The 24,631-nt window shown below is 37.0% G+C and overlaps 2 protein-coding genes across 5 annotated transcripts; one reads left to right on the forward strand and one right to left on the reverse strand.

Annotated features, from left to right (window-relative positions):
- On the forward strand, positions 1 to 2,121 carry LOC132644886 (uncharacterized). Of its 4 annotated transcripts, none has more exons than XM_060361544.1 (6): positions 1 to 188; positions 296 to 361; positions 444 to 501; positions 1,298 to 1,408; positions 1,571 to 1,738; positions 1,829 to 2,121. In XM_060361544.1, the coding sequence occupies exons 1-6, from the start codon at positions 157 to 159 to the stop codon at positions 1,877 to 1,879; spliced, it is 486 nt and encodes a 161-aa protein (XP_060217527.1). In that variant the 5' UTR covers positions 1 to 156; the 3' UTR covers positions 1,880 to 2,121. The 4 variants fall into 4 exon arrangements, with proteins under 4 accessions (XP_060217527.1, XP_060217529.1, XP_060217526.1 ...); XM_060361546.1 differs by having other exon boundaries at positions 2 to 188; positions 314 to 361; XM_060361543.1 differs by having other exon boundaries at positions 4 to 188; positions 1,295 to 1,408.
- LOC132644885 (protein translocase subunit SECA1, chloroplastic) lies at positions 1,844 to 18,808 on the reverse strand. Its single transcript, XM_060361542.1, has 20 exons — positions 18,273 to 18,808; positions 17,469 to 17,541; positions 16,772 to 16,978; positions 14,382 to 14,485; positions 14,082 to 14,261; positions 13,655 to 13,873; positions 12,760 to 12,873; positions 12,528 to 12,641; positions 9,663 to 9,830; positions 9,322 to 9,497; positions 8,940 to 9,006; positions 8,703 to 8,849; positions 7,720 to 7,815; positions 6,608 to 6,676; positions 6,391 to 6,492; positions 4,825 to 5,076; positions 4,663 to 4,730; positions 4,311 to 4,428; positions 2,540 to 2,779; positions 1,844 to 2,416 (listed from the first exon to the last, which is right to left on the reverse strand). Exons 1-20 carry the CDS (start codon positions 18,672 to 18,674, stop codon positions 2,282 to 2,284), a joined length of 3,051 nt encoding a protein of 1,016 aa, XP_060217525.1. The 5' UTR covers positions 18,675 to 18,808; the 3' UTR covers positions 1,844 to 2,281.
- Between the last annotated feature and the right edge of the window lie 5,823 nt (positions 18,809 to 24,631).

Here is a 24,631-nt window from a genome sequence, read left to right on the forward strand (position 1 = left end):
AAATTTACGGTAAAACATAATAGTTGTTCACACCAGCTTATATTTAGTTACGGTAAAACGTAGTCGTTCATAAATTTACGGTAAAACATAATAGTTGTTAGTTAGATTCTGAAATTTCCATAGGCAATTGAGGGGGCAAAGGACTAGAAGTGAAAGATGAGTATGCCAATTGCTGCTTCTACAACAATGTAAACCTCGTTTTTATTGTTCCCTTTTCCTTTTGATTGATTTTAATAGAGTAGTCAAACTAGTTGTAGTAATTAAGCATTGTTGATGGCTGCGGTTTCTAATGTAGCAATAAATATAATCCCAGTTGCTATGAAGGTGAAGTTCTGGACCGTCTCCTCACAGCGATTAAAAGGTAAATTTATTCATCCTTTTCCCTGTTTCTCAAGTTGTCGCTTTTTTATTTTGCCGAAAGATATTAACGACGCTCGCCGCAGGGAGATAGAGATAGCTAGAAACTCAGGCATAGCTATACCTGAGAAAATTTGGTTTAAGGTTGGTTCCCACTCTCTTTTTATTTTTATCTTTTCGTATACTTGTTGTCCACCATCCAGCCTTCTATTAAAAAGAAGATGACTAGGAAGGAAATATTACCAATTAAATTTAAAAGGATTGCCAGTTTGGACGCTGCTACCTCCCATACAGGATAGTCCTAGTATTTTTGTCTCCGTAAGATTTAAATTAAAGCCTCATCATTTTCAATCCACTTAATTGACCACCAAAGAGGTAGAAAAGAGGTAGAAAAGATTCCGCCTTCTAGCCTCGAGTAGTGGACGGTGTATCATTGATAGCGGTGCTATTGATCACAACTCTGGTATGAGTACCATTTTCTCTTCACTTAATCCATCAACATCATTGGGTAAGCTAAAGCTTGTTGGGAGTGGTACTGTGAAAGAAAACCATCTCGTCCTTGCCCTTGAATTCTCTTTTATATGTTCCGTCTTTTAATCTCTCCTCTCCTTACAGTCAAGTGGCTTTCACTCCCAACACCAAAAATGCGCCTTGAGTGCTTAATTAAACTTAATTTTGCCCCAATAATTTTCTCTACTGATAAGTGCAATCGTGTGATGTGTAGGCTATATGTACATCACATGACACAAACATAAACTGGGTATGTAAGCGAAGAAGGGTAGAAAGGACGACTCTTTATCCACCAACAAATATTACTCACAATTTACTTTTTTATTTATTTAATGGAAAGCTTTATTAGGTTTTCCATTATATAGGATGCTAAAATGATATGCTCTCTTCATCTCATACTCAAGTTACCGATTTGATATTTATGCAGCAGCAGTTCTCAGTAGGGGTGAATGAAGTTACGCGAGTGCTTGAGAGAATGCCCCCAATTCCTACAAATGAACGCTCATCACTATCGGCCAAATTGCATTCTACTCGACTTCAGGTTTTAATTCGCCTACTCGTGATTTTAACCTTGCCTTAAAAGTTCCTGTTCCTCCTTGTACTTGTGTATTCTCCCAATTCAATGCCTACAGGTATTGCAAGTTCTTTTGTATGCTGCATTAATTTGTTACACTTTTTGACATTGCTGAGTGTGGGTATTTAGGTAATACTAATAGCATCTGATTGTTATCCGCGGTTGCTGACCAAGCATCTGGAAAGCTTGGCTAATTCAAAAAAGGTACCAGTTGTATTTGTCAAAGACAAGAAAAGAGGTTCTTTGAGATTGGGTGAACTGATTAAACTTAAAACTGCAATTGCCATTGGCGTTAAGGTAGGGGAATTCTACTCTTTTTTTGTGTGTGTGCATATTGAACTGGAATTTTCCAACTTCAAATGTGTGATATGGTATGGCTCCATGCAGGATAAAGGAAACCAGTTCAATCAATTTGTCAGCACCGAAATGCTTTCATAACTCTGAATGTCGTATTGCAACCGAGGCTTCATACAGAGACTTTGATCTATTGTGTATTGTGGAGATGCAACTGATATTTTTATTACAAACCTTGTGAAAGTGAAGTAATATGTAGTTCCAAGAAGCTTTTATCATCTTTACAATGACATGTACATCAAGGAAGACTACTTACATGGTATTGGTGCCGAACTATATAACATGTTGCAGAGGCCTGCTGAATTATATATCTTAGTGTTAGCTAAGTTATGGCTGCTTGATTCACAATGTATCAGTCCTGTGGGCACTTTCTTTGCAATTGCAAGTAACATCTAGGTTGCGTCGCACTAGAATTATGTATTGGTAAAAGAACCAACCACACATGGCTTCTGCTTTCTCCAAAAGAGTCAATTCCAGAACAATGTCTTATGTGCTAGACTGTGAGCCAACAGCTGATGGAGACGGATTGGTAGCACCATTACTACCCCTCCCATTTGTGTTGAGTTTGTCCGCCTTGTCACTCTTTTTCTGGTCTTCTGGCTTCACCATGACTGGTTTAAACTGACAAAAGGAAACAAGTAATAAAAATCAGGTACAGACTTGGTTAATTGGGAGGAGCGAACCAAAAGATTGCATTCTCTACAATCCTTGAAGATCAGTAGATCTCAATGTCAGAATACTAACCTGATAGACAGCATATATGACATTCCTCCTGATCTGGGCCATCATCTCAATGAAAAGGTTGTATCCTTCAAGTTTGTATTCAATTAGTGGATCCCTTTGTGCATAGCCTCGTAACCCCACTGCTTGCTGAACAAACTTGAGTGCTTGCAAGTGTTCTTTCCACAGACGATCAATATTGTTCAATATTAGAAACTTCTCTGCTTCTTTCATCAAACCTGGAGCTTCTTTCTCCACAATATCCTAAATGATAGCAATGAATATCCAACAGTAAGAGGAAAAGGAAGCAAATGAAGAAACAATTCAATGCCCCGAATTATCAAGAGAAACTGAGATATTCCCCTTTCAGAATCTTCGAAAATTGAGGAGTATAGAGCTCACAAATGTCCTAGTAATTCTATTTCTAGCCATATGCCTTTTCTGTGAATGGTTTCTCTTTTTCTGTTCTCGGTGCATTTTTCGGTGTTGATTACCAAAATCTAATCTATGTAGAAGGATTACTATTTAAGTTAAATAAAACATGATAAGTGTGGTTGCAGCAGTCTGTCTATAGTTAACAAAATGGAAACTTTTAATGCATTTAACTTTATCAAAAATGTATTGACCATAGACTTTTGTGATATAATAATCTGATGAAAAGATATTGATCAAAATATGTGAAATAATCTGAACCAATAAGGTACTTATCTTGGCCAGTTCCCAGAGCAGTGTCTGTTTGATGCCCTAAAAAATCAATCAACTAGACCTCTTCCCAAAATAGTCTAGGTTGGCCATGTGAATCATCGGTATTTCTCAAAAGACTCATTGTAATTAGACCATTTCACGTTAAGCATCAGCCTATAGTAACCACTCTTATCACACAGAGTGTATGTGCAAGAAAAAGGGGGAAATAATTTGAGATAGCATTTGGACTTTCAGGCCACCCTTCTCTTTTGTTCCATTTTCATCTCGACAACATGCACCCTATGAGATGGCCCAAACTATCTAATCATTGTAAGAGTTGAGGCACATGAAGGACTTTTCTATAAACAACTAAAAAGAATTTTAAGGCTACTCCACATTTCAACATGATGTGGAGTATGAAGATTATACCTTACCAACAAATGAATTTTAGAATTGTGTAAACCGGCTCATCTAAAGGCTAGGCGTTGTATTAATTTAATTTAGGTCCTGATTCTCTTTCTTAGGTCAACTGTTTGACCCACTTGAAAATATTCTGTTGGAAGGGTGCAGCTGGACTTAAAACTTAGGATCTTTGCCAGTAATGGTACTCATTGAGTAGGGTGAACCGCGTCATCTGAAATCGCAAATTGTTAGAAAGGACCTTTTTTGTGTTTAGATCCACAACAGAATACTAGTTTTTGCGAGAAATGAAAATTACTTTCATGTTCCTTCGAATTTATGTTAAGTTGACCTGCCCTCTGATTTAAAATTAACAAGATCCTCTCATTACAAGCAGATCTAACAGATTATGTGAAATGACCTTTATTTTAGGGATGAGAATTTTCATCTCACCTTAATTAGGTAAAACATGGAGAAAGTGCAAGAGAATAGCTGTCCATGTCTGATCATCTGACCCCTACTCTGCCGGTAGGCATTACTCCATCTCTTCCAACCAACCTTTTCTTTTCAAATGCTTGGTGTTTTAAATACTTATAGAATCCATTTATTACGTTCATCTTGCAAGCATCAGCTATACTCAACCTAACGGTGGAAATAGAGCTGCAAAGAAACTTAGGAAATGCTTTGGCAAGTAAAATCAAAGAAAACTGACCCTCTTCTGGAGATATGCTTCGCGTCCACGTAGCTGAAGATACTGCTGCAATTCCTCATAAGTTGAACCATTAGTCGCCAACAAATCAGGTGTCAAATCATTCAGCAGATAGCAATACCTGTAAAGGTCAAGCAGCTTAGAGTAGAACCGTAATATGACAGTACTATCCAGAATTTGGATGGACATTTGGGTGAAATGGAGGATAGATAACAATAAATATGAGAACACCAAGCCCACAACTGGCTACAATGCTCTTTAGATGCCAAAGCCTTTCCTTTGATTCACAAATACTGAAAAATGCATGAAGTCATAAACAAAAAGACACAGTAAAGATTCTTCACGAGATTATTACTGTTGGAGCTTTGAAATAAGCTTCTCGAGATCCCAACTTTCTCTTGGAGCATCAGCACCAATATTTGCCTGTTACATTTGAACAGAAAAGAAAAAAGGATGTCACAAGTTCAAATTTAAAAGAACTGACTTTTAGAGTTCGGAAATTAATAAATCCATGTACCTGCAGGATGTCATTCATTGTTAATTCAGCATATTCAATAAGGAGAGCTTGGAGGTCATCTGCTTCCAGGGCCCTTCTTCTCTCGGTGTATATCCGATCTCTTTGGCTATTCAATACCTCATCATACTCAAATAATTGCTTTCTGATATCAAAAAAGTAATTTTCTACTTTCCGTTGAGCTTCATCTAGTGCTTTTGTCAACATCTTTGATTCAATTGGTAGGTCCTCCACTCTAAAAGCTCTCATCATCCCCTGAATGTTATAAATATAATAATTCCTTACAAGAAGAACCATGAAGTGGTCAATGGTTGCAGGTTCAACCGTTCAAGTCCCAACGGAGGTAAAACACTAGGAGATTGCTTCCCATCTGTCCAAACCTTAGCGGACAGAGTTACCCAGTACCTAAGCTGGTGGGAGGTAGCAGGTACTCTGTGAAATTAGTTGATGTGGGCGAAAGCTGGCCCGAACACCAAGGTTATTAAAAAAAAAAAAAAGAGAGAACATAATATCTAGAGCGGAAAAGGTCCAAAAATACCCCTGAACTATTGAAAAAGGCTCATAAATACCCTCCTTCCACCTTTTGGTCTAAAAATACCCTTAAGGTTTGTTTTTGGCTCAAATATACCCCTCAAACTAACAAAGTTAAAGTTAACTCTTTTAAAAAGCCAAATGGCATTTTGTGATTGGACACATATATTATTTAATTTAAAAATTAAAAAATATGAACAAAACTGATTTTTTTTTTTTGCATTTCGTGAATTAATCAACGAAATTTTTTTATTTTTTTTTGCATTTCGTGAATAAAAAAATGAAATAGGAAATTATAATTTTTTTTTGCATTTCGTGTATTGAAAAATGAAATAGGATAAAAAAAATAATTTTGTTCATATAAAAACGAAATTGAAAAATTGGACAAAATATATTTTCCAATTTTGTTTTTATATGAAGGAAAAAAAAAAGAAATTATCCTATTTCGTTTTTATATGAACGAAATTTTTTTTTATCCTATTTCGTTTTTTAATACACGAAATGCAAAAAAAATTATAATTTCCTATTTCGTTTTTTTATTCACGAAATGCAAAAAAAAACATATTTCGTTGATTAATTCACGAAATGCAAAAAAAAAAAAAAACAGTTTCGTTCATATTTTTAAATTTTTTAGTTTTTAATTTTTAAGTTTCCACACAATTTTTTTTAAAACAAATATGTAAATTACGGAATTTTATTATTGACAATTTTTTTTTTAAATCTGGAATTTTAAATTACTGGAAATTTATTATTGGCAATTTTTTTTTTAAATTTGGATTTTTTTTTTTTAAATTACGGAATTTTATTATTGACCAATTACAAATTGCCATTTGGCTTTTTAAAAGAGTTAATTTTAACTTGTTAGTTTGAGGGGTATATTTGAGCCAAAAACAAACCTTAAGGGTATTTTTAGACCTAAAAGGTGGATGGAAGGGTATTTTTAGACCAAAAGGTGGAAGGAGGGTATTTATGAGCCTTTTTCAATAGTTCAGGGGTATTTTTGGACCTTTTCCGTATCTAGAGCACACAATTACTTACCTGAATCCGATCCCCGCCAAATATGCGGAATATGTTGTCTTCAAGACTAAGGAAGAAGCGGGAACTTCCAGGATCTCCTTGTCTACCACTTCGACCACGCAACTTTGCCCATATAAATATTATAATCAGAACTCCAACAGAATAGCTATGAACAACGGGATGAAAAGTACTATCGGGTTTGTGCCGATATACTGCAATAGCAATATCAAAATCGTACCTGATTGTCAATTCGCCGTGACTCATGTCGCTCAGTCCCGATCACATGGAGCCCACCAGCTGAAATAACCTTTGCACGTCGAAATAAATAAGTCGGAAGAATATACAATCAAAGGGAAAAAGGAGAAGACACTTTCTAGGGCACAAATTGAGTCAAACTTGGAGGCTAGAGCTACTTTTTAGAGGAAGGGGTTCTTTTATATTGGAGTGAGTTAGTTTTGGGGGGTGGGGGGTGGGCGCAAATGGAAGTTGAGGAGAACTTGTCCCGAAAATTCCAGTATTCTCTTTTTTTTTTTTTTTTTTTTTCTAGCGCCATCACCTTATTAAGTTTTGTTTCCTAAATGAAGTTAGAAGATCAAAAAGTATATTTATATTTGAGGATGAAGTTACATACTAATATTTATCATATTTCTTATTGTGTAAGGAGGCGAGCGAGGACGTGAATCATCTTCTGCTACATTGTGGGCTAACCATGAGATTATAGAGGGATATGTTTAGGTGGTTTGACACTCCTTGGGCAATGCCAAAAACCATGAAAGAGTTGATGTCCAGTTGGAAGAGGGGGAGGAGGAGGAGAAGACAAAGGGCTTGGAATGTGGTGCCGTTTGCGCTAACATGGGTAGTTTGGGGAGAGAGAATAGGAGAGCTTTTGAAGGAGTAGACTCGAGTTTCTCTCAGCTGAGGAGTAGTCTACATTCCCTTTTTTTCTTCTGGTGTAATCAGAAAGTCACTTGCTGTATAGAACTATGGATGATTGGATGGAGTTTGTAGAGAATCATATTGTGTAGATTCTTTACTTTTTGGTGCACGGTATATCCCTTGTATACCGTCAGTTTGGCCACGTTTATGAATGAAAATACTTTTACTTGATAAAAAAAAAAAAAAAAAAAAAAAAAAAAAAAAAACCCGCACACTGCCTCATATTTTCAGTCTCAATCAGATATATTGCACCACAGAATCATATACATGTTCAGCATATTCGAGCAGCAGAAACAAAGAGATGTTCATGCTGAACTGAAGGCTGGTAATTTATGAAATGGAAATTTCATAAGTTTACATACAGTACGAAATGAAAGAGGAATACCCAAGATAATTTAAAAGAGCAGAAATTACCTGCTTTTTTTCTTCCTCAGTGTAGACTTTATATTCTCCAACAATTTCTAGAAAAGCACTGCGTAGCTTCGCAATTACTTCATCTTGAACAGGACCCTGCGACATATATTATGCATTCGAGTAATCAAAAACAATAGATTCTATGTATTTGTTATCGCAAATATGCTTGAGTTCATTGTATCTCTCCAAACCTTTGCTTGGATCTTCCTTTGGTGCCGCACCCATGTCAACACGACGTGGGTGTGGGATCCGTACCCGATTTGGTCAAATGATTTTGGGTACTTTGACCAAAATCAATAGAGAAATTTGTGACAGACAATGATTTCTGAAATCAAAACAAAAGCTAGACCTATTGCAATAGCCATGTCATACCAAAATAGTAAAGATGCATCTGTACTTAATAATATACAGATTCAAACTTGCTCTCAAAAATTCCTGCATTATTTTCCTTCTAAATAGTCCACTATAATTTGGGCATATTTTTGTAACTCTATTTTTAGATATTTGAATTATTTTTAGCTGAATCCCAGTACCCGTATCGATACCTGGATCCGTACACCTGAATTATAAAATTTAGATCATGAAGGATCCGACCTCTAGATCCGCACCCGTATCGGACATCCGCACCAGAGTCCAAGCAACTTAGCTCCAAACAGTAGAAGGAAAAAGTAAGAATATATTCTATAGTTTGAAATATTTGGAAGGCATTTTATCAAGTTGGATTTTCAAGAGCTTGGAATAATTAATATGCTACAATCAGCTTATTCATGATTTCAATTTAGGATTTTCCTCTGTAAAGGCAGAAATTGCTATGGGCTAGCTATCCTCATTGGACATTAAAATCACTCTGCTTGTTACAAGGTTTAGAATACCAACAGGGTATATCTCCAGCCCATGAGTGCTAGTAGATATCTACTCCTAATTCTTTATCCTTGTCAAGACAAAGATAATCACGGTATAAATAATTCGTATTTTATCTTCACCTTTTCACAACAATAAGACAATCGTTCCTCCGCTTCTAGTTCTGTTAACGATCTCGAACCCCACATTTTTACAGCAACCTCTACAGCTTCCTCAGCCAGCTTGGTCTTTTCTTTGGATAGTGTGCATGGGAATAGACTTTCATTTACCTGAATGATTATGTGGATATCAACCTCATAGTAAATCACAATCAAAGAATATTTCTGAAGTTGCTTTACAAGATCAGACTCAAGACTAACCTTCCATGTCCTCTTTGGAGGAGGTTTCTTTACAGAGACAAAAACTCCTTCAGCTGGTCTGGCAACTCTGCAGCAATCGTATTATTCATAAAACATTGTAATACTTTGACGCAATGGCATATTGTAAGAAAATAGTTCACACTAGCCAGTGCTTTAATTCTCTGTCTAATGATCAACTTTATCATCAGTATACACTAGTATTGATTTTCCTAAATGACAAATTAATTAAGGGACAACACCAATTCCGTATGCCACCAACTGCTATAAGGAATACTAATTTGTTCCTCTTAGGAGAAAAGATGTCTAATTCTTATGCAATAGCATTCAACGGTGCATCTATTGACAATTCATGAGAACATAAAATTATCCATGGAGCAACAACCTTGGCATTAATATTTCTCGCAACTTCAGTCTTGCCATGAATTCTGCATTACCACCAAGAATTATATCTGTCCCACGACCTGCCATGTTAGTTGCAATGGTAACTGCACCAAGACGCCCACTCTGTGTCACAATCTCAGCTTCTCTTTCCACATTTTCTGGTTTAGCATTCAGAACCTTGGATAAACAATGTCTATTCAAAAATCTTTAGAGGATAACTAACTTGGGGCACTTGATAGTACCCAATAGAAGTTCAAAAGATATATGAAAAATCAGCATGAAAAGGAGACCGTAATTTTCAAGATCCTTGCTTTCAAGTCATATTCGAACTTTAGAGCTCACCTCATGGGGGATCCCAGCTTCACGCAACTGCTCGGACAGTGCATCACTCTGCTCAACACTAGTTGTACCAACCAGCACAGGTCGCCCTATTTTATGCATTCTAGAGATCTCTACAACAACTGCTCTCCATTTGCCAGAAGTTGCGCGAAAGACTACATCGGAATCATCCTGGAAAAAGGGAAAAGAAGAAGACAAAATTATTCACAGATGAAAATTTCACGTTTGGAATTTTTTTGGAAATGAACTAGCAACACTAAGAGCACACAGATTATCATGTTAATATTCATGCCATTCATGAAAAAGTTAACAGTTCAATATCTACTCTTCGCAATCATTAAGAGACTTTTCTACTAAGAGTGAGAAGAAGCCATATTGTAAAATCTATCCAGATGGTTGCCAACAGAATCAGACCAAAACCTCAGTATTGGTTATCCACTATCAACACAATATGGGCAACTGCTCCCCATCAATCTTCAGGAAGAACTCCCCTCCACATAAAAAAGGTGAAGTACGGAGCTTGCACAGCATAGAAGCATCACCATGATCTGTGGAAAGTCAATAGCAGACAGAAGCCCCAAAATTTTTGAAGTTGAAGGCCTTCGGTGGTGCATTAATTCTTTTGTAGCACAAAACACCTTAAGATTATTATACACTTGTTTTCATCTCATCTCGATTTTATGTACCTTAGAAAGTCCATACTTGGCACATTACATGTTTGCTAGATTGCCTCATTAAAAACAATTTAAATGTCAAACTTGTCTCTTATGTTATCTTGAGAAAAACACAAAATCAAGAGTTGCTCGAAAGTTGTGCCATAGAAGTTATATAAAACCCTAAAGGTTTCGACTACTTGTCCTAAATGCAAATAAAAGTGCCAATACCCACTATCCAGTATAGTTGAGATGGTGGATGACTCGTCTCATTCACCTATTCTGTTGAAATTAATGTACTTCTTTTAGGATATAACAGCTACTTAGAATAATCTGTTAATAGATTTCAAGCTATGTGGCATTCGTTTTACCTGCATGTGCATTAAACTTTTGGGTTCTAATTGCACATCAACAGTCTACCTAATTTGCACCTGTCATCAATGAATTTTTTTCATTTTGCCTATTCTGTTAGGCTTGTTGTACTAACTTTCCCTTGCATACTAGAGCTACTTGGATTAATTAATAGACTTCACGCTAGACATTTAGCATACACTATACCTGCACGCAGATTAAACTCTGTTTTTGCACACACTAAATGAATGCTTGGGGTTTCTAATGGCACATCTATAGTCAACCTAATTCCTTCAGGTCATACATTGTTCTTAAAGAACTGGAATACTCTAATGTTCACCTACCACAACATAGGTCTAAATGCTCTTAACCCTTTTGAGGTCCTTCCCAACAACTAAAACACTTTGAGACATCGCTACTGTTATCCTATTCCTGTAGTCTTTTTCTCCCTCCCAATTCACCTCTATTTGCACTCTGAAGCAGTGGTTATAATGTGCTGCGCTTCTCAGTATCTAAAGCAGCGAACGAATATACAGATTTATTGCACAGCCTGGTAATTGCATAATGAAATTTTAAGGAACATATGAATACACAAATTTCCAGCACAGTCTATTAAGTACAGAACAAAAATACTATTCCACAGCCTCAGAAAAAAAAAATACTATTTCACATCACTATTTTTCTTTTTATATCATCTCCAGGACCATCGAAATGCACAGGCTATTTGCTATCGCCTCTTATACATTGGAAGCTCCGAACCACAATGTTTCTCCTACCATCTGTCTTTAGCTCAATAAACAGCACATTTTCCATTACCTCCTTGTTTTCCCCCTTTTCCCATTAACATCAATCTATCACTCATTAGACATCCACTCTCATTTCAACATACTTGGTTGAAAAATATTCCCTGCATGTGGTGAGGAACCTGAGACAATTAATCATCTGTTCTTGCACTGTAAACAGACAGAACAACTATGGAGGATGTTCCTCAATTATAGGGGGATTCTCTGGACCATGCCAAGTAAGATAGTTGATGTGCTAGTATGCTGGAACAGAGAAGGCAGTAATGCAATTCAGAAAATGAGATGGAAGATTATTCCAGCTTGCATTTGGCGGACATTTGGGAAGAGAGAACCCAAAGATGTTTTGAAGACAAAGCCAACCATTTCCAGAAGATTAAATGAAGTGTTTAGGATTGTTCTACTTTTGGTGTAAAGGAATAGGTTTAGAAGATAATGAATCAATCTCTGATGTTTTAGAAACTTTGTGAGATGACACAGGATCAGATGCTTACACTTTTGTAATCTGTAATTAGGAGGGCTACACAGTTTTGTGTAGTCTTTAATATATATACACACACACAAAAAAAAATAAAAAAATTGCATACAGCGTCCTTACGAGAAATATCATGACTGGTGTTGATTCAGAATTCGTTTCACTGCAAAGTCACTTTTACTGGTTGGACTGGGGACAGGTTAGTGCTGATGCCAGAGTTTAGAGAAAGGTACAATGCTAACACTATTACATAAACATTGGATGCTTTTTAGGCCCTGAGCCCAATTGACCACTTTTCAATGCTCAGCCAATTATTCACAGGGCCAACTGGACTGCTTTGTGGCCTAGTCCAACAGCTATTTACCTTAGAAGCTACATTTCAGGCAATTATGTACATAACAAGAGCACTAATTTTAACGTGCCAATTATGTTACGATCGACACGTTCTTACTCATGATACATAGACATATTTTACATGGAGAGTTGACGGATGTTGCAGCTATTACCTCTGAGCTTCATGTTCGCATAATAAGAAGGAAAGCATCGAATGAAGAAAAATCAATAAAGCGGAAGCCATAATAAGACTTACCTTTCTTATCATTGGCTTGTTTGTAGGCACCATTGTTACTTTGAGTTTGTAAATGCTTTCAAATTCTGCACTTTCTGTTGCGGCAGTGCCAGTCATCCCACAAAGCTTTGGAAACTATAAGCTCATTAAACAAAATATCACAAGTTTTAGCTCCGAAAATGACAGATATCATTAAAACCCTAGACAAACTTCACAAAATGGGAATGTACTATATCTGCCAAGGGAACCCAACCTGGAGAAAGAAGTTTTGGTAGCTAATTGATGCTAAGGTTACAGTTTCATTTTGAATGGGTACGCCTTCCTTCGCTTCCACTGCTTGGTGAAGTCCATCGCTCCAACGTCTCCCCTGAAAACATATAATTGACTGTAACTACATATGTCGTTAAGAGGCTAACCACCAGCCTTCAGTCCAGCAAATGCCAGATGAACTTGAAGAGCAGGGTGTGCAGGTTAGAGGAAAACATAAGCCTATACTATTACAGATATTGACAATACACTGACGTTAAGCTATGGGAATTATCTCTGCTAAGATGGGCAATTTCACATGCAATGGTAAGACAAAAGTAGAATCATGTGACTTCAATACATGCAGATTTGTACCTTTTATTGTAGTGCAACTTCAAAAAATAATAATAACAATAACCTAATAGACAGAATGCCGAAAAAACTTAAATCCAGGGCAATGAATCTGATGGCATTCATTGGTGTAATGACATGAAACAACCAAGGTCAAAAACATGCATTATGAGCAATTGATTAGCAGAGCTCATGTTAAAATAAAGGAGAGGAACTTCTGAGTTTGTGTACCCTACAAACTCCTGTCATCTTCTATTTTACATTAGCACATCTCCCCCCACCCCCAACCCCCACCAAACATCCCATGAAAAAGGAGCGTGAGGGTTAGCTGTCGCTCACCCTAAGACATACCATGGCATGGTCATGTACCAGAATAGTGGGAGATGGGTCTTTATAAGACTTACATCTAACAGCTTAATCAATGCGTTTCAAAATAGGAATTGACACAATAGCACCTAAACATTATGCTATAAATTAGACATAAAACTTCTTTTAATTTCTTCAATTACTTATCCTAGTCTAGCTAAAACACTTGAAGCAAATAAAGTCACCTGCATGACTCGGCCAGTGAACTCATCTACTATAAGAACCTCCTTCCCACGAATGATATAATTCACATCTTTAAGAAAAAGTTCTTTGGCTTTTATGGCATTCAAAATATATGATGCCCACTGTTGCCGTGGATCATACAAGTCTTTCACATCCAGAATTTCCTCAGCATCTGCATAACCCTGCTCCGTCAGTAAGACATTTTTTTGTTTCTCGTCAACCTGCAATTGCAATGGGAGTATGTAACTACACTGATTTGCAAAACACAGCAAGCAACAATATTATGTTCTAGTATGCAACTTTTGTTTCTAGAGAGATAACCAAGAATATGAAGTCATAGCAAAATATCCCTAGTCAAATCACTATCTAAATGAGAATTTTCATCCTGTTTGTAGATGGATAGATCATCCGGCAGAATTCAATTCTCACCGTATAATGAATATCTCGCTCAAAGGCAGCTGCTACCTTAGCAGCTTTATAATACTGATCGCTAGGTTTTTCAGCAGGTCCAGATATGATTAGGGGAGTCCTGGCTTCATCAATCAGAATTGAGTCAACCTCGTCAATCACACAGAAATTGAAATTTCTTATGACAAGCTCATCCACACTCTGCAGAGTAGAAGACACAATCACTTGGCCAGTAATAGGTGGGAAATCCTGGTAACTTCAAAGCACATAGAACGTGAAGCAAAACATGCCAAACTATAACAAAGTAAAAGATTTACTTTCCGTGGCAAGATTATCTCTCAGGTAATCAAAACCCAACTCGCTATTTGTCACGTAAGTGATGTCACACAAGTAATTCTCCCTCCTTTGCTCACTTGTCATGTTCTCTGTTCCAGTGAAAATTTAAGTTAGATTACTGAAAACCCTCCTCAGAAAATTAGAAAATGGAACACTACAGATACTTCAAATTAGCATTAAAAGCTAGCGATCAAAAACTGAGCATTCAAAGCTAACAAGATACTAGAAACTACAATGGACAAAGATGACCCTCGACTCCTTGCAAGGGAAAATTTTGTTTGCTATACTACTTGATGATCTTAACAAGAAGAAAAAGTAAACTCATGGACTATCCAAAAATATAACGACAATAACAATAATATAAGATTTAAAAATAGTGATGTGAAATATATCCAACCTTTTAAGTTTTATGGAAATGACACGTTGGAGGGAAAGAAAGGAAAAGAAGAACAAAAGCTAAAAGAATCAAACAATCACCATCACAATAATTGAATGATGCAATGTCTCGGTAAGCTAACTTATTCTTTGACTAACTAAAATCATAATTTCCCAATATTTATTAACCAAAAAAAAAGAAATGCTACTCCTTTCGTTCCATTTCATCTGCACTCCTTCCATTTTGGAATGTCCCAATCATGTTTAATATCATTCTACTTTTAGATTATTTAGCAACATTCAAAAGTCTTTAAAATTAAAATTCACATAAATATTAAAATTTATAAAAGTAACTTTTCAAGTAATACTTCAATATTTTCTTTCATCCAATCTACAAATCAGTTAACATCTCAAATTTCATGCCCCGACAAATTGTGTCACGTAAATTAGCATGGATGGACTTTTTTTAGATAGAAATTAGCCCAGAAATATTTAGAATAAATTAGGGCAGAATTTAAACTGGAAATTAACTCTAAGGAATCTTTTGTTGGAGCAACTGTTAGATAATAAAACATGAAACATATAGAACATACATAGTTTCATTGACCATGGTATGAACTGATTATTGTCCATGATGTAAGTCAAATGTCAGAAAAAATATGTGAAATAAAAAGTTATGACCTATAAGTGGCTTACCGATAAGAAAAATATGCCAGAATGGCAGAAAATGAGACAATTTGCAACATCTTAGACTAGCTATTCCTTCATTTTTTTATTTTTTTTTAAATTTGGAATAACTCCAATATGACTGTCATGTTCAAAAGTATATTGACTTCTTACCAGAAAATATGAGCACAAACAGTCATTCAACTTCAAATGTTCAGACAATTGAGATACTGATAAAGGCTAAAATGTAACACCAGAGCGTTAAGAATAGGATCTTTCTATATTTATATGCATGCTTGGAGGTATGTTTTAGTGGGTTCTAAGTATAGGTTTCTCTTTCTCTTTTTCTTTTTATCTCAGCAAGCGGTCAGTTTTTATTACTAAAACTTAAGTCAATGATATCTTGTTAATTTTGTATTTCATAGTTAATTGGCAGAGCGTCTAGTTAGCATGTCTTTCTATAAATCCCTTAACAATAGTTTGATCCACAGGATTATACTCTGGATCGATCCCTCCCCCCCCCCCCCCCCCCCCAAAAAAAAAAACCCACCCAACTAATTTCATCTCTGGTATACAAGACGTATACAAAAGCTAGAGAATTTTAAACAATTTGTCAATATCAGCTGGATTGTATATGCTCCAAATATATACAAAAAAACAAAAACTTTTAGTTCCTACAACCTAATTCATTTTTGTTCAAATATGGTGAACCCTGCTCTTATACCCTACTCACAGGAGTCTCCCTCATCGATTCAAAATCCAAATTCTGTTTAGGAATAGAAGTGGTATCGCTACTGGAAAAACTTTCTTTTCCTCCTTCGGACAATGTTCTAATCCTCCCTTATGGTATTATCTATATGAGCACAAAGGACCCACTTCACTGCTCTCTTTCTATGTTTTTTTTTTTTTTTTTTTCCTTCTGAACTCCCCCCCTAGAGCATTCTCTGATTGTTTTTGACATCATTCATTTAACTCCAACATATTCCATGATATGACCAAAACTTCCACAAAATCAGGATTACAGCCACAAACGGTTGACATTTGACCCTGCTTTCTTGCACTCAACTAGCGTAGATTCTTCTTCTGATCAAATTCTCTGCTATTAGGGTGCCTCCCTGGCTTCTGCTTAGGGGCCTCGGCTGATCCTATTAGAGAGTACTTATGTACTCATCAATGGACGAATTTGATCTCGACACACAAATGGATGAAACTTTAAAACTTGGATGTAGCTAATAAAAAGTGATGGAAAGAGCTGCAAGTTTAAAGATAAGAATGCTAAGATAGAAATAATTAAAAAAAAAAAAATTGAGATAGAGTAAGAAAGCGAGACATACGTTGGATGAGGCCAACTTTTAACCCTAAAAAACGGGGAACTTGACCAACCCATTCACAATCTCGGCGTGCCAAGTAGTCATTGACTGTTACCACATGAACTCCTTTCCCAGTCAACGCATTCAAGTAAGCAGGTAATATGGCAACGAGAGTCTTTCCTTCACCAGTCCTCATTTCAGCTATTTCTCCCTTATGGAGAACCATACCACCTATACAAGAAATAAAACGGAAAAAGGTGATATCACTTGCATGATTATCAAATAACTGCTTCATTTTATATGAGACTGTTTCTTATATAACTGATGATGAACTAAGCAAGCCGTGAACAAGAAAATGCCATTTATTCCACTAAGTAAAGGAGAGTAAGGTTGTTGAGGAAACCTTGTCAGATTTTTCTTTCCATAATACTAATCTCACTGACCCATATTGCGGGAGAAGTTTAAGAGGTCACTTCATAAAATAGGAGCTTATGTCCTTAATCACACGATGTTATTCCTATTTTCCACCATTTCATATTCTTATTTTTTCACAGATATAAATCATGTGCAAACAAAAATATGCTACCTTCAAATAGTGCAACACTTTGAAGAATCTATTTAACAGTATGGTGGACACGTTCATGTTTAGTTATTTCTTAGAAGAAGCTCCTATTATCCAAATTCATACTCCTATACATCATTAAAGTCAGGATACTTCTACCTATAAGTTGCACATCAAAAGGACGAAGGCCCAGAACCCTTTTCGAAGCCTCTCTGACTACAGCAAATGCTTCCTGCAAACAAATTGTACTTCAATCACATAAACAATAGCTCAGTCCAAGTTTCAGTAAAAGAAAATCAGAAAAACAATACTCCCTCAGTCCCTGCCTCAAGAAAGAAATAAAGGCTTTTGAAACTTCTAAAATCAAAGTCATAGACATTTGTATGGCTATAAATCATCTCATTAAGGGTGTGCTCGGTATGAAGGAAAATGTTTTTTCATGGAAATTGTTTTCTAGAAAAATAAGTGGGTTTCTTACTTATTTTCTTGTCTTCGGTACGTAAGCAAAAAATAGCATCCTAAAAGCAATTGTCTATAATCTAGACAAATACTATGGGAGATCGGGTGGGGGTAGGGGCGATAGGAGTTACAGGGTGGGGAGGACACAATCAATGTGGAATGCCACTAATGGAACTTGTTTTCCCTACTTCCATTAGGGAAGTCTTTTTCCACGTTTTCCAAAGATTTTCACCAACCGAACATTGGAAAATTGGATGTTTTCCTCCATTCGGAACACATCCTAATGCTAAAATGACAAGTTCAAAGTTAAATTATTTCTAAATATAAAATGATATCCTTTTCTGAACAACTTAAAAATGAAGAGTGTGACATAAATTTAGTAGAGAAAGATCAAAGATAACATTTTTAGGAAGCCATGTTTCTAAACGATGAACACCTGACATGGCATAATATTAGCAAAACGAAAGTAGAAAATATAACAGTGAGTTGGTTCAATTAGCTCACAGGTAAAAGTGAGTCCAAGGAATCTCCACGACGAGCCCTTTCTTGCAGAGCAGCTGTCTTTTCCCTCAGTTGAGAATCAGATAGAGCAGCCATCTGTGATTCCATCCCATTAATAAGTGACACCGTGGCAGCATACGTTTGCCTGGTAGACTCACCTGAATCAGAAGACTTAAAAAAAATGCCTCCCAATAAACCTCCCAATGATGCAACTGGACTTATCACTCTCCTTGGGTTCCTTTTATTCTGCACAAAATCAAGCAAACACAAGGGTTTCTCTCCTCCACGTAGCCAACTGCGTGTGCCAATTAAACCTCGGAATTTGTCGTCAGCAGTGCCACGGCGGTTGGCTAAGGAGGGTGGGCGGTTAACGGCGGCGGTCGGTGGTGAAACCACCAGCTCCATTAGTTCCGGTGGGAAGTTTAACTTAGAGATATACAGGAAAGAGGAGGTGATGATTTGGAATTAGAGCAGGGGGGTGAGGATTTATATGAGGAGATAACCGATAAGGCACCAATGGTCTACTTATACTCTACTAACTGCTAATGAACGAACCAAAAGTGTTTAAATTCATAACTAGATTTTAATGTCCAAAAATAAGATTCATGGATATTGGCTCAAATATTAAAAAAAAATATATATATATTTTAAGTAAGTGTTGTTTATCAAACTAGGTCCATTATTTCAGCTTCAAACTTGAAATATAGGATTTAGAGTTTAAAATATACTCCCTCCGTCTCAAATTATTTGAAGTTTTTTTGTTTTACACGCCTCTTAAGAAATATTAATTAGGAGAGAGTTTTGACTACTTTACCCTTATTTTTTATGTCTAGTTGTAATCTCTCCATTAAATGTTTATTTTAGTTATATGCATCATCTCCATTAATGACAAAATTTTACTAGAGTAAAATGAAAAAAAATTAATTAATTTTTCCTCAAAGTTCTAAAACGACAAATAATTTAAAATAATTACTTTTAGTAATCACGACAATTAATTTGAGACGGACGGAATAAGTTATAAGAGTTTTTCAAGTTTTCATCTCACAAAACTTACATGTTTTTTCATGTCCAAATAGGATTTCAGCTTCCAAATATATCTGATTTCCAAATACTACTTTTTTCAATCTCAACCAAAGCATACTCATGTCGAAACGTCGAACTAAATATTTTCCAAAATCAAAAACCAATCCAAGGTAGATTTCGAGAAAATTGACTCAAATGTTGTCCTATTTTTTTTTTTCCTTTCTTTTTGGAAAAACAAAATGAAGCACACATTGCCCAATTTTTTTTCTTCAAATGGATCCTATTCGAAGAGTAAAACTAAGACGAAATCAAACGATAATCTTAGAGAGAGAGGAAACCATTTCCACAACTTAAATCCACAGTTGAGAGCCTTTCTCTCTAGATCCTTCTCAAACCCTCTAACTCTCTACCTTTAACCACCGTCTTTGACCAAATATGACTCACCCCACAAGCCTATCGGCAGATCCCCTACCCCAAATTCCCCCAAAACCACCAGATCCCCACCATTCCGTCATGGAAGAGGATAACCCTCCTCCACCCCCTCAACCCCTTTCCTACAAAAGCGTTGTTCTTGATAGAGATGAAGAGCTTGGAATCTCTTACATCCACGAACCAAATCAGTACCAAAATCTAGAAATAGAAGATCCACTCGAGCCCCCATTAGATCTAGATGTTATAACCCTCACCTCAGAGGAATGAGATCGTTTATACCTACCATGGAGATACTCCGTCATCGTCAAAGTTTTTGGCAAACGCCTAAGCCATCAGTATCTAAAAGGGAAACTTGATGACCTTTGGAATATCGATGAGCCATTGGTCTTAATAGATCTGGGATCGGATTTCTACGTAGCAAAATTTAAAGAAGAGGCAAGTCTAGACACTGTGCTATACGAGGGACCATGGTTTGTAGCGGGTCAATTCCTATAGGTTAGACGATGGGAACCAAATTTCGTACCAGCAGATTCAAAAATTGACATCGCTGCAATATGGGTGTGTCTACCACAACTACTAACAGAATTCTATGATAGAAGAATTCTTGAAAAAGTTGGAAGAAAAATTGGTCTTAAAATAGATGCATGTACCTCGGCTACCTTGCGAGGAAGATATGTTACGATATGTGTTGAAGTTAGTCTTGATGTTCCTATCAAGACTTCCATCATGATTGGGAACCACAAACAAATTTTGGTGTATGAGGGGGAGGGGATTATGTGCATGGGTTGTGGTAGGATAGGTCATACTGTCGAAGCCTGCACCTTTAAGCCACCCGCCATTACACCAAATCAACCAGGAGAAGAATTATCTGAACCAATAAAGATTGAGAAAAGCGAATGGAAAACAGTAAACTTTGGGGAAAGAAGGAAGAGTCCTCAGAGAAAGCCAGAAGCAAAAGATGGGTCGGTAAGTCACCATCTGAAAGGTAACAAAGTCCAGGTAAATTCCTACGATGGGATAACCAGTAAGTTTCAAAACTCTCAGTATTTTCATTACAAAAACCGGTCAAATTCTGGCAAGGGGAAGGGAGCGGCGGCAAACCCTAGAGGCCAGCCAAACGCCACAAATGGAAATGACCCAACTAATTAGGCTTTAAAGGAATTTGGGCCAGCTGACATGGCCCAAAAGAAAAATGAGCCTTTTTTACAAAGCCCAAATCTTACTAACTCTATTTTTAATTTTGGCAGGAGATGAAAGCGGACCAAGCCCAATCCTCAAAGGCCCAGTTGGGTAAGTTAAAACTGGGCCCAAGGAATCAGGGGGAAAACCAGCCAAGGAAGGATCAAATGCAGATGGCCCAAGGCCCAACACCAGTTTTTCTTTAAACCACTTTTCAAAACAATAATGGGCCATAGCAGAAAAAAAAAGAAATCTGGATAATTCTTTTAAGTCAGCTGGACCTATCAGCCAATCAAAACCAAACCTTAACAATAACAAGGTAAGAAATATTTTCCCTCCTTCTAAAATATTTCCTCACTTCCCCAAAACCACTTATTTGAAAGCTAACTCACCGGAATTCCCAGATCTGATGAGAGATATCACACGTCCACCCCAAACTAATCATTACGCTGGGCCATACATGAATATAAACTCCAGTAATGAGGAGTTGACATTTAAATACCATGTTTTTTTCAAAAAATTCTCCTTGTATTTATAAAGATGCCTAGTTTGCATAAGCACAACTTTTACACTAATATCAACGAGATCTCTGCTAATCACTTTTCTTGTAAACCTTCTTCTGAAAATAACAATGGCAGAGAACTTTGCAAACAACCCACTACCACTTGTGTTCATCATAACTCCACCACCTCCAGATCATCTTCAGCCTCATGTCTAGAGATGGATCTGCAGGGACACTCTGTAGCTCTCATATCCAGGTAGAGGGGAGAGATGTACTTCTGATAGTGAAAGATGCAGGGTTTCTAGCCCACATTGTGACGCAAGGGCTGAACATTGGCATGGCCAAAAATGGCCACAATGTATGGATACAAACCCTGTTACAAACCATGCACCTAACGACCCCCGATGTGCATGCAAATCTCCTATAGAATATTATGAAGAATGTAACTCAGTCTCTTTCTTTCCACCTGTGGACCAGTTGCTACCACCCTTTCCTTCGACCTTTGTGCCATGGACTCCTACATTATCCCAAGACAACATGTAAACGGACTTCATCATAGTAACCACCACCCCTCAGACCTCAGAGGCTTCTTCCTCCCAAACCACAACCTTACAAGCTTTGAGAGCATAAAACCAGGACCTGGAGGCAATGCTGACCTCCATGCAAGTGCCGAAATCATCGGCAATAACTCTGGAAGAGCTTCATATGGTGGAGTTCAATGGCCCTCCAAATGAGCTCCTGATAGTAATATGTCCCAGACTGTTACTAAATTTTGGGATGGGGTTAAAATTTCCAGTAGACTCTCAAATAGCAAACTTTGTTGTGGTCTTGAATCCAACCCTGGACAAGCTAACCAAAGAAGATCTGTGGAACAACCCAGCTCTAAAGGGGAAGGGGAAGGGTGTGAGAAGGGAAATGTAACATTCCGTAGATTTGGGTTAAGTGTGAATGAATAAATGAGGGTTGGCATATTATATTTTTGTTATGTGAAGCCTTTCGGGATGATTTTGGTGATAAGTAGTTTGTAACTCCTCGTACCTCTAAGCTAAGCCACGTCCATGATTCGAGAGTATGTTGATTCGTATGGTGGATATGGAGTTTGTACTAAGGATTTCTCATGCATAGGAATTCATGAAGGAAGCTTGTCCTGGCTCGTCTTCAAGTCTTGCCAAGCATGAACCTTAGCGAGCCAGACAAGTTGGTAGACTTCCGGGCTCGTTTCTAGGTCTTGCTGCGCGAGAAATGGGACGAGCTAAGCTTATTTTGAGTGCCACAAACAGTAAAGTGAGGCCAAGGCGAGAAAATGAGGCGAGAGTGATTTTTCTCGGCTCGCCCAAGTCTGTGCCTCGCGAGGATGGTGGCGAGACGGGAAAAATCAGCTTTCAGCTTTTCTCGTCCACTTTCGTGCCAAGCACGGACCCTGGAAAAATCAGATTTTCCTCATTCTCTATACCCTAGAACAATGTGTTATTCTCCTATCAACCTTCCACAACAAGGGTTTGCAACATAATTCTTCCTAAAGTGATTCAAGCTAGGGTTTTGGGTGCTCTTCATTAGAAAAGTGAATTGAACTTCGTTTAACATATTAAGGTATGTCTCTCTTTTGAAAACTTATTTTGAATGAAAATCACTTTTTGAAACTATTGTTGGAAGTATAAATTTCATTCAAGGTTCTTTAATGGATAAAAAGAAAAGTAATCTTTTTATGTTTCTTGAACTCTAATTCATGTCTAAATGGTGGTTAATGTGTGTGAGGGGAAAACCCCACATTAAGCCTAGATTGTAACAAACCTTGTATATGTATATGATATTATGAACGTTTTCCTCTATAAGAGATGCTTAATAATGATGGTTAAGGGTTGGTAATGATATTCTCATTGATGAATTAGGACATGAAAATCTTTCGTAAATAAGTTAAACATTTTCAAAACATTGATTGAAATGACTTATTCTTTCAATATGGCATAATGAACCTTAATGACAATTGATGATGTGACTACATTACAAATGAATTATGAATTGGCTTCTATGCTATGAAAACTGGTTGTTGTGTTTTGCCTAGCTACTCAGGAGGTAGGGTAGCCACTATGGATCCTAGGGTGATAATGCCTAGCCATTCGGGAGAAAGAGTGGCCACTTCCGGGTTCGCTAGCTGGGGTGTGATTGTGCCTAGCTATTCGGGAGGAAGGATAGCCACCGTTGAATTTCATATTCCGGTGTGATGCGCTGCTATGATTAAGGAGCCTCAAAGGTCATCCCTTCGTTATGATTGATCTTTGGGCCTGTATTGGAAAGTGTGGTATTCCTACCTTTTAATAGAACTGTTGTTAATAATCATGATCAACTTAAATGGCATATTTGGAGGTTGGAACTTGACAAGGACATTATAACCTGTTTTGATAATTGTCTTTCATTGAGATAAACAAGCTGAATAACTATTTACATATTGTGTCACACTATCCTCAGAATTGATTTCTTTATATGTTATTACACTTTATTTTCATATCACTTGTTGTCCCCGAGGCATTCACCGAGTACGAAGTACTCAGGCATACCATTGTTATTTTTTATAGTATGTTAGGTAACGAAGAAGAGCAGGTTCGTGACATTCAGAACGTTTAGGAGAACTTGTTGATGCTGCTGATTTATTGAGCCCACATGCTTGTTCGTGGGACACCCTATTTATTGATTCCATTTATTTATGCATCCGGGCTGCGTCCCGATGAGTTAGACATTTATTCCTTATTCTTAGAAGCTCCTTAGTATACATTCGAATGTGGGTAGAAGAAGAGTTGTTATTTAACTCTTTCAGGCACACTATCATGTTTTGGTTGAATTATTTAAATTATAAAGACTTCCGCTGATTTTATTCTTATATCATGACTAGTTTAAATTTATTTTATAAACTGTTGGAGGTGATTATTGAACTTGGCGGGTTCAAGTGTCATTGTGCATCTTTTAGGTTCTTCCGATGTTGTTCATGACGTCGGATGCCGGTCCCGTCTAGAGTGGGTTTTGGGGTGTGACAGGAAACCCCAAAATCACAAAGATTGAACCTTACGAATTTTATCATTTGGAATGCTAGGGGAGCCAACAACCTTGAGTTTAGAAGGCATTGCACTGCCATGATAGGTTTACATAAACCTGATATGCTTGTTTTCCTTGAAACAAAAATGACTGAGCATAAGCACATTTCTCAACAACTAGGCTTTAGCTCGGTAATCCA

The sequence above is a fragment of the Lycium barbarum genome, chromosome 6, assembly GCF_019175385.1.
Source record: "Lycium barbarum isolate Lr01 chromosome 6, ASM1917538v2, whole genome shotgun sequence".
In the NCBI taxonomy this organism is placed as follows: Eukaryota; Viridiplantae; Streptophyta; class Magnoliopsida; order Solanales; family Solanaceae; genus Lycium; species Lycium barbarum.